The sequence below is a fragment of the Andrographis paniculata genome, unplaced genomic scaffold (genome assembly GCF_009805555.1).
Source record: "Andrographis paniculata isolate CXL003 unplaced genomic scaffold, ASM980555v1 Contig26END, whole genome shotgun sequence".
Classification (NCBI taxonomy): Eukaryota; Viridiplantae; Streptophyta; class Magnoliopsida; order Lamiales; family Acanthaceae; genus Andrographis; species Andrographis paniculata.
The window spans coordinates 471275-482264 of record NW_026137557.1 but is presented as its reverse complement, the minus strand read 5'-3'; the positions used below and the strand labels follow the sequence as shown (position 1 = coordinate 482264).

The window sequence follows — 10990 nt, the reverse complement described above, 5'->3', positions numbered from 1 at the left end:
AAATATATCATTGCAATAATTTCCTTTAGATATTTCTTGTTGAAAATTTCTAGCTATATATATACATAGACTATCTAGATCCTAAGTAAATTTGCATGTGAAAATTAAATAAAAATAAGAATTTGATATGATGTAAATATGGGGTTAGGTGTAATAATTTATATAAAAAAATAATAATAATAATATTTTTAATGTAATATCTTTTTAATTTTTTAAAAAAAGTTATAGTTAACCAACAACATCAAATTTTCTAAATATACAATTTTCATTCTATGTATTTTATAATATTACTACAGATTGTAGTAATATCAATATAGTTTGGTGTATTTTACACATAATTCAAATTTCTTATATCATTTTTAAAAATAATAATAATTATAAATACTACCTTTCTCCATTTTATATGTATTCGCTTACTTTTATCGTATAAATTAAGGAATATTTGTATGTTATATAATAGATAGTATGTAATAATATTTCGACTAAAATATCCTTCAAAATATAATAGATAAATTATACTTAGTATATCGATGATTTCATGTAAAATGTAAAAATATTTTATTACCATGTAGGAACCACATCTGCTAAATTAAAATTTAGATTCATTTATATGAATATATATATATATATATATAATACAACTTCATATATATTTATAATTTAGAGAGCACGTAATATAACGACAAGACAATCCACTATATATATTAACATAATGATTTATAATATAATATCGTATAGTACATACTATTGTCGATTATTGCACAATAAATATATTTATACAACATACTAATAAATATAAAATAAAATTTTAAGAAATTTGCAGTCGATATTTTTCAAGTGCACTCTAGGTAAATTTTTGATCGAACCAAAATTTTACGTAATTTACTTACTGGCGCAAAATCAGCCCCTATCAATATAGTAATGATCCCCCACCCCCCTCTCTCTCTCTCTCTCTCTCTCTCTCTCTATATATATATGTATGTATGTGTGTGTGTTTTGTACGGCCTTCACTATTAATATGTAGCATATGTGTAGCTGGAGATATCTTAGAATCCAATCCATTAGTCGATTGCCAAACCAGAATTTGCTTACAAACCACTTGATTGCTGCTTCACCTTCCTCTCTCACTCCTCCCCCTCTCTCTCTCTCTACATGGCTTCATTTCTAAGTCTTAAGGATTATTTCTAATTCAATGTCCTCCACGACCACACACATATATATCTTTTTACAACCATTCTGCAACTCTTGCTGTCACTGTTAACTCTGCAACGGTTCGATTCAGTTCAGTTCAGTTCGATCGTAAATCTTCGAATGAGGCGCAATTTGTGCTGCGCGAAGCAGAAGCTTCGAAAGGGTCTGTGGTCGCCAGAAGAAGATGAAAAACTCTACGATTATATCAAAAGATTCGGCGTCGGCTGCTGGAGTTCTGTCCCTAAATTGGCAGGTTAGCTTGCAACTCTTACATTGATCAATGCCATGGAAGAATCAAGAATGTATATATATATATATATAGATATATATAATTGTGTGAAATATTGCAGGTTTGCAAAGGTGTGGAAAGAGTTGCAGATTGAGATGGATAAATTACCTAAGGCCTGATCTCAAAAGAGGAATGTTTTCTAAAGAAGAAGAGCATTTGATCTTTAGTCTTCATGAGGCTCTTGGAAACAGGTAAAAAAAACTCAAGAGTTTTGAAAAATATTAACAATAATAAAAAGTTAATATTAGATGTGATGTTTTGTGACAAAAGTGATATAGGAACAAAACTCTAGTTTTTTTAAAAAATATTACTATTGATGAATAGTATCGTAAATAGGAATATAATTTGTAGCCGTAGGATCAACCTGATCGATTGAAGTGTAAACAAAAACATAGTTTGTAACGGTAGGATCAATCTAATGATCGATTGAATTTTACGGGATTGAATTGTAAACAAGAACGGAGTTTGTAGCCGTAGGATCAACCTAATGATCAATTGAATTTTATGGGTAATTATCATTTTATTTTTTTAGCGTTTTGAGATATTTGAATTGTAAACGGGAACGTATTTTGTAGCCGTAGGATCAACATAGGATCGATTGAATTTTACGGGTAATTAATATTTTGTTGTTATTCGTGCTTCGACAGATGGGCGCAAATTGCGACGCATTTGCCGGGGAGAACGGACAACGAGATCAAGAACTACTGGAACTCGTCCCTAAAAAAGAAGCTAATAAAGCAAGGGATCGATCCGAACACACACAAGCCTATTCCCGAGCAACGCGCAATAGAGATTTCAGATCATAAAGCAAATTCACTACAAGAGGTTGTAGAGCAGCCAAAAGGGCTTCCAATTTTGGCAAGTTCAGCAACAATGGAGCAACAAGGAATTCAGTCGAATTTTTCATCGTCGAAACATGCCTTCGACACTCTTTTCTTACCCGACTTCCAAACAAACCTCAACCCTAACAATGGCTTCCAACCGAATTTCGAAAACTTACTGAGGCCGTTCGATCAAAGCCAGATCGACAGCGATCCCATCTCCGGATTCAACTCAATGCCGAACCTGACAAATTTCGACCACCAGAGTATTATAGACACCGAGTATTCTGACAACTCGGGTTCAAGAATGAGCAACACCTCAAATCTAGACATTATTCAACCAAACAACAACGCTCTCGAAAATGCATCGAGCGCATTTTCTTGGGACATCGAAACCAGGATGGATTCCCTGTTCCCGTTTCAATTCAGCGCGCCCGATCAAAATTCAGGCAACTACGGTAACTTCCCGATATCATCAATGTCTCAAGAACTCAACGAAGTATTCCAACAGATATAACAACAGTAACAACAACAAAAACAAAACTGTATCCATGTTTGATTGTGCTTCTTCTCACACTATCTTTACATAAAACCAACCAAAACTACACAGACATAAAGGGTTTTTAGTTAGCAAGGATTATTTTTGTGTCTTTTTTTTGTTCTTGGCTTTACAGATTGTATTGGATTGAGGATTGGTAAAAAAAACAAAAAAACAAAAAACAGAAAGTAATGTAAGATGTGTATGTGTATGTATGAATGTACAAAGGGGTGAAGAAGATGTATGTGTATTGTGGTCCATATCTATGATTTGAAGATAGGCAAAGGATGACATTAACAGATATATAAATTGGTAGTTGATCTGCACAAGTCTCCTGTCATTCAAGTAGGAACTACCACAAAACTTTTTAAAATATTTTCTTTGTGCTTTTATTGAGGGGACAATGTGGACTACACATAATGTGTCCTCTCATCATCTGTATGGTTTCTTCTTTCTTGTATGTATATATATGTGTATGTATCTTTAGAGTTTTTAAATCTGCCCTGTTGTTACAACTAAAATATTTACATAAGCTTTCCTATGGTTTCCCCTAAAGAAACATGTTCATGTTCACTTAGGAATAAAGCTATGGCAGAAAACACTCGAATTCGAAAGGGAAAGCAAAGCGAGGTAAAGAAAGTTACCTGGTCCATGGTGATTTATTAAAAATTAATGAGAAATCAAGAACAAAAAAATCACTGCCACAGATGTTCAAGGAGAGATTCTATAGACAAGGTGAAAAATCGAACAAAATTTTCCTATGGAAGTTCACAAGTTCTGATATTTCACTGCTTTCACAGAGAGATTCTATAAACATGGCCAAAATATCGAGCAAATATTTCCCTATGAAAGTTCAAAAGTTCTGCTGATATTAATTGAATCAATATTTTACTGATATTTCACCGATTTCACAGCCTTTCCAACAACATACTCTTGTGAAACTTTAATCTTCTGTTTGGGGATATTATAACCATCAATTAATCCCTTTCATCTGCAATAATTATATGCTCTACTAAAATGATTTTCACCTTCAGTAAAAGATCGATGAAAAGAATAAGTAATTGCAATAAACTAATCAAGTCTAGATCAATAATGTCACTTCTTTAATTCTAAAACTAAAAGTGGAATGCAATAATTATCATTCTCTAGAAAAGTAGGCATCTTTTGGTTAATCAATAAACCCTTGATTTCAACTGATTATGCTGGGAAAGATAATTGTACAAATTCATCATTAATCTATAAGGCATTTGTAATTATAATCTAACCAAAATATGAACAACAATATGTTCAGACAAGGGAAAGTGTCCACTATTGTGCTGTTGGCCTTATTATTGCTCAACTCATCCTCAAAGTGGAATTTGAGGCCTTAAAAATCAGAAGAAAACATTGCATCAATCAAGTCAAAAACAGGTAATCATACTATTAAAGACACAATGATCTGTCGAAATTATGCAACTAACTGATGTCAAAGCAGAAAACAGTGACTTTGATGACAACCCATCTTCTAAAGGACTTTCTTGGTTGATTACCATCTCAAGATTCTAACTGATTGATTTTCAGACTCAAAATTTTGTAATTGAACCTTAATCACTGTAAATGGAGTACCCGAAATTTTTCATTATAATCTGGAAAAGGATAAGGTTCGTGTGTCTAAATTGGACCAAAGCATGACGCTAAGTTCAAAACATGGCCATTGTTCACAGAAACGAGCGGGAAATAACACAGTATACGAATGGGGGACCAAAATGACGACACATAAAAGCAAAGATAAAGGTATGTGGGGATTTCCCTCAACTAGATGAGAGTCATGCAATGTATGGAAACCAGGTAGTAAAGATAGTTCGAAAAGTTTTGTTGGTAGAACCTTGACCGGTGTTGATATTACATGATCCTTTTAAGTGCACGAAGAGCCTCAAAAGGATGGGGAATATTTAAGAAATGTGTAGCGAAATCGATAGTCTTAAAGATGTAAATGACAGGCTCCAGCATGAAAAGGACATATCCATTAACAGACAACATAAGCACGATTTAAATACAATGGACAGGAATTACGGCAATCCAGAATTCTAGATAGTGTAGCAGATAGGTAACAGCAAGTGCAACATATTAATACCATTTTAGAGCTTGGCGATTAAGCCAGACGGGCTTGGTTTAGCAACGACGTTGTCTTTCACATCATTCTCCTTTGCATCCATCTCACAAGGATTTGGCGGCACGTCCACAGCAGGAGAGCAGTTGAAGAATCCATGAGGCTGCAATTGCAATATGCGACACGATTATCAATCCCATTTCATTCTAGGATCCAAAGATTTCTTTAAAGGAGAAAACATCCTAATTAAGATGGTGTGGACTACTAATTATACAACATTGTAGCTCTCTACTAAAGTTCATTTCAGCATTAAACTAAAAATCGAGAATGAATCTTACATACACACACACACACACACGCACATACACATATTGGACATGTGAAACAAGATGTTTGCGTCTATACCTGAAGCACAAAACCTATGTGTTCGACAGGCATAACAGGCCAATCTTCCAAGCGAGGAACGTGCGTGATTCCAAAAACATACCTGTATGGATAAAGTAGATGAAATTCGAGAAGTTCAAATTGAACATAGGAATAGGTTAATGCAAATTCTGTATTTGGTATAGTAATTACTAGAAGCAAAATAATAAGCTCTGTTATTAGGCAACAATAAGAATGTTTGATAGAAAGCAATGCATATTTCTGAAAGGGACTAGAGATAGTACCAGAGAACGACATCAGTTTCTTCCAGAGATCGATTTCCCTTCACCCAAGAAACTAATCCCTCCCCGACACGTGGGTTCTGATTTGGAAACTCTCCTCCAGGAAAATCCTCACCACGTGCATATTGTGTAACCCATAGATTGTGCTTCAGAAATGCAGCTCTTCTCAGGAACTTAGCCTCAGGACCCGCCAACGGCAAACAATTTGAACCAGGAACCAATTTGTAGCCTGTCGGCTGTCCACTCCGATTGACAGTTCTTGTATTCCTTACCTAGTTAAAATTAAATAATGCCATGGATCAAACACAGGAATTCAGTAGTAAAATAAGCTTTATCAAGAACTAACAAGCAACGCATTGGAACAAATCGTCACAGTAAAAACTATCTTCACCACGATCAATTTGGGAAAAGAGCGGAAACATAAATCCGAAAAAACAGGAAAGGGCAACCCCTTCCTCTAATATGCGAAGCTATAAAAAGAACTGAAACCAAAACATAGAAAATAGGAGAGGATTGGAATACTTACAATCCAATGCCGAGCAGATAATGGATCACAATCACGCATAGCTTCTAATTCAGATCTAAGTAAAGTTTCCTCAGCATAGAATGCATTATTATGCACATTTTCATTTCCAGGTTCTTCAACCCTGACATTCACTTCAACAACCTGCAGACAATGGGAACGGAGGCTAAGTAAAAACTAAATTATTTAAGAAGACAAAAGTATTAGAATCTCTCCGCTTTTCCATATCGCAACAAATAGATTAAGAAAGTAAAGAATATGAATTCAGATTGGAAACATCCAACGCCGAGTCAGTAAATTACGCTCATTATACTTGTATTGAGTTACTAATAAAACAAAAATGATAAAAATTACTGAATCATGTCTTGGATACCTGATTGTGTGCTTCTCCAGGCTTAGAGTCAACAGCCATATCCATACGTGCGACAAAAAAGTGTTGATGAACTGGGGCATACAACCCTGGAGCAATTGTAGCACCATACTTTCTAACTTCTCCAGGTTGCAGAGCCCCTAAACTAAGAATTCCAGTAAGCTTCACTTCTGCTTCGATTTTCCCATCCTACACAAAAGAAAGACAACTTTACGTTGCAGAAAAAATAAAGTAAAGAAAATTTTGGTTTAGTGTCACTTGCAAAGGCACGCTTTTGGTGTATAAAATTCCAAATTTATAACCCTTTTTGGATATGTTGTTCTAGCATAAATCAACCTTGCATAGATAGGCCTATGAACTAACTAGAATTGATGGCATGAAATCGACTTGCCTGATAAAAGTGCCAGTAAAACCCATATTCATAGTTTGCCACAGTGCAAATAAACGAAACAGTAAGGCGTCTTGATCTTCGAACTTCTGCAATACCAGTTCTCCAATCTTGATGCTTCCATAGGATCCCATGATCTTCTTCATGTAAGCATACACAGTTCTCAATTGTCTCAACTCCGCCCGTAAAATTTGTGAAATGAGCATCGAAATACTTTATATACCCCAAACAATCACATCCCTGAAATTGGGGAAAATTGAGAAATCAGAGGGCGAACTACGTTCAAATCATCGACAAAATGGCACAACTAGACAGCATACCTTCTTCAGAGAATGAGCATTCCTCCCCAGTCCATCCTCACCAGCATCAAATGCATTTTTCCGGTAATGTGGATCATTAGGGTCCCCATAAGGCACGACCATTTCCACAAAACTCAACCTATGGGCTATGGGTCTTCTACCCCGACTTCCATCGACATATGCAACTGAATGAATGACTAAACCTTCCCTTGGAGTGAAACCAATACGAAAGTTCCACTGTCGAGAAACATATAACAATGAATCAGATACAATGCACGATCATAACATATGACAAAGATATCATAATGGGTAAAGAAAATCACCTTCTGCCACTCAACATAGTGACCATTGATTCGAAAACTAGGACCTTCGGGTTGAACAATTTGAAGGGGTTTCACGTCACTTCTATCCACCCCACCCCTTGTTTCACCAGGAGTGTAGTTTCTCAAGGGATCGGCTGGAGGCAAAGGGACAAGTTTTCGATCCTCAAACTCTATTACTACCATGTTTTGCATATCAACAAGCACATGAATTCCTTCAACAGGCCGCGCATAACCATTTTCCAGTGGGCAGTCACTCTCTGTCCGGCAAAATATAAGTGGCTTTGCAAGCCTTCGACTTGGAGCATCAGCTTCACTATGATAGCCAACACACCTGAAGCAGCCATTCAACAAAAACAAATATTATAATTGATTAGATACTTAAAAAACGAAACTAAAAAGAGTAATTCAATTTTCGACATCTTGCTGACCAAGGATCAACCATGACAAGATCCATATCATCAATGCCCCGCTTCTTCATTGCCTCAATAAATGGCGGGTAATCCTTCACAACAGCTTCACATTCAGCATATTCTACGGCATCCTAAAATTAGGAGAAAAGAAGATTTTAGCCAATTACCAAATACAGCACATCATGGGTTCATGCTTGCAGATTCACAAAATAAAAACTTAAAAAATAAGACACACACATATCAAGTATAAGAATGCAGAAAAATCAAGAGATACCATAGGAGGCTGAACATCAGGGACAACTGCAGTGGAAATGACTTTTCCTCGATGATGTCCACCTCTAGTTGTAGCATGCACTTCTGTTAACTCAACAACCCACACACTGGTCTCGTTCGACTTCTTGTTGTAGACAATCAATCTGGCCTGCCTTGGCGGAAGCTTACTCGGAATTGCTGGTCCCCCTTTTGTTCTAGTTAACAGGGATGGCTGAAAAGGGGGAAAGAAATAAGCATCGGCCAGCGCCACTACATGTTTCTCTGGTTCCAACAGAACAACTTCAGTAAATCTCATGCTATCTCTCACCTAAAAGAAAGAAGACAACTCATTGATGAGACCAAAATACAAACAAGATCATTTGATCGATGTGGTAAGTATTAAAGGAAAGTAATCGACAGGTGCTGACCTCAGGTGTGGCTCCAGCTGCTCTGACAGTTGCTATTGCAACAGATATTTCCACAGCAGATAATGGATCCAAAGGGTGTTTGGTTTGAGGCCTTGTCATCACCTGGAGCCCTGAATACAAAAGACACTTCTTATAGGTGAAATATTCTGATAAAATTTACTTCCAAACCACAATTTAACAAAGAACTCTTAAAAATACAGACGTGGCTCAAGAAACAGGAATAAAAACCACATAATCATTTAGAAAAAAGATTGATCTACTTATTTTTCTAATCAAATCATCAAATTTCCGAACGATTTCGTAACTCTCTTATTTATATAGCATCAATCAACTTTCCAAATCAAAATTTTACTATTCAAAATCCGAACTCAAAAAACAAGCAAACACACCCTATATGTTCTGTAACATTTATATGCAGTGAAATATTTATCAATAACTCAAATATGTACATAGCCAAAGCAGGGAACTAAAAAGAGGTCCTCATGAAAATCTCTTCACCTACAACAGCCATATAACAAAGATAAAGATGATGAATATATATACATATATATATACACATACAATAGAATCAACTGAAAATACTAACTAAAGAAATACTACTGTCCTTTAATAATTATTCGAAAACATAATTGACGAACATCACATGCATGTGTATCTACAAATAGGCCATAATTCACAGAAAATTTGACCCAAAACCGTAACCCTAAATGCATAACAAAAAAATTCTAAATCGAGAACGAGAAGTCGACTAATTCGTATCCATATCCAAAAAAAACAAAAACCTTTAGCAGAAGCTTTGGAAGGAGTTTCCGGCGTAACCAATGGCGCCATGGCAGCAGCAGAACCAGTAGCAGGAGCAGAAGCAGAAGCTTTCTTCCTCGGCTTATCCTCCGCACTCCAACCAGCAGCAACAGGTGCCGACGCCGACGCCGACGCAGAGTGACGGCGGACTACGGCGGACGAATCGCCGGCGGCGCAACAGGCATCCGTCTTCTGAGAAGGAAACGTCGCCTTTTTCGCAGCTGTGGCCATTGTAACTGATTCGAAAGCTCGCCGAAATCCGTGTCGCAATCTACTGACATACAGCAAAGAGTGGAACTCCTCCCCCGCAGCGCAACCAACGAACGCAGAAATCGGTAGAGAGCGCCGGAGAATGGAAAAAAGGCGAGAGCGTTATTGGGAATTAGGGCTTTGGGTTGAAGAATGAATGCAGAGAAGGGATCGGTTGCGAAAGTGACGTTGATGTCAGAGAGAGAGATCTCTGCAGAGGAGAAGCAAGAATGGTGAATTTATAGGCACACGTGACTCGGCGTTTCATAAAAAGTTAAAAAGTTTGGTGAATCGATGAAGAAACATAGAGAGAGAAGAAGAGAGAGATTGGATAAGTTTACAAAAGTGATACGTGCGTTTCATTACCACTTTCTACGGCTAAGTTTCTACTAATATATATATATATATATATATATTTTTTATTACTATTGTTTATAAACTATTTTCCAATAAATTTTTAAAATTTTATTTAAATAATATTTTATTTCAAAGCAAAAAAATTCAAATAATAAAAATCTAAAGGAAAGCTAAAAACAAAACTTTCAAATCTGAGATCACATTTATATTTAATATTAAAAATATTTTTATAATTTATATATAAATATTATTTTATTAGTACTATAAAATACTAATAAAAATATATTTGTATTTTTTTAATTTGTGCTATATTTTTTATATAATAATTAATATTTAAAAATAAAAAAATAAATGGTAGTCATTATTTAAATTAAAACTCATATTAAAAATTCAATTTCAAATCAAAACAAAAGTAAAATATATATATATATAGTAATTTTTAACACGAAAGAGAATTATGTTCTATTTTAATTATATACTAATACTAAAATACTTTTGCTTTTATCTAAATTATAAATATATTATTACACATACGATTATTTATAGGTAAAAATGTCAAAATTTCTTACATATTTTCAATAATTAATAAAATATTATTATTTCTTAATTAATGAGAAGTAAGTTTTTTAGAATTTGTTATATTAAAATTTTTAATAAAATATTACTTTTTATAATATTAATACATTTTTTTTTATACTAATATAAAAACACATTTATATAAATAAATAAAAGTGAACACATCCTTTCTAGATCCTAGTGGATTGTAAGCAATTTTGTTTTTTTGTTCTTGTTCTACTTGTTTCAGTTTTTATTCTCACGAATATATATATATATATATATAATTTAAATAAAAATATATTATTTTTTTAATCAAATATTAAATTTAATTAATATATTTTTATTAATAATACATATTTTTATATAAAACGTCTTTAAAGTATCTACTAAATATGGTTTTTACCATATTAGTAGAATCCTATCATTATATACAAAGATA

At 34.4% G+C, this 10990-nt stretch overlaps 2 protein-coding genes across 4 annotated transcripts; one reads left to right on the top strand and one right to left on the bottom strand.

Moving 5' to 3' along the window:
- The first annotated feature begins 1032 nt into the window (after nt 1–1032).
- On the top strand, nt 1033–3482 carry LOC127246085 (transcription factor MYB86-like). The gene is made up of 3 exons (XM_051267290.1): nt 1033–1444; nt 1542–1671; nt 2128–3482. Exons 1-3 carry the CDS (start codon nt 1312–1314, stop codon nt 2816–2818), a joined length of 954 nt encoding a protein of 317 aa, XP_051123247.1. The 5' UTR covers nt 1033–1311; the 3' UTR covers nt 2819–3482.
- On the bottom strand, nt 2425–9868 carry LOC127246084 (diamine oxidase [copper-containing] 1, peroxisomal-like). Of its 3 annotated transcripts, XM_051267288.1 has the most exons (13): nt 9369–9868; nt 8587–8696; nt 8181–8486; nt 7925–8037; nt 7497–7827; nt 7195–7410; nt 6878–7114; nt 6490–6675; nt 6120–6260; nt 5597–5865; nt 5334–5415; nt 4953–5091; nt 2425–2545 (listed from the first exon to the last, which is right to left on the bottom strand). In XM_051267288.1, exons 1-12 carry the CDS (start codon nt 9616–9618, stop codon nt 4957–4959), a joined length of 2376 nt encoding a protein of 791 aa, XP_051123245.1. In that variant the 5' UTR covers nt 9619–9868; the 3' UTR covers nt 2425–2545; nt 4953–4956. The 3 variants fall into 3 exon arrangements, with proteins under 3 accessions (XP_051123245.1, XP_051123246.1, XP_051123244.1); XM_051267289.1 differs by lacking the exon at nt 2425–2545 and having other exon boundaries at nt 4415–5091; nt 8181–8390; XM_051267287.1 differs by lacking the exon at nt 2425–2545 and having other exon boundaries at nt 4420–5091.
- Nucleotides 9869–10990: the final 1122 nt, after the last annotated feature.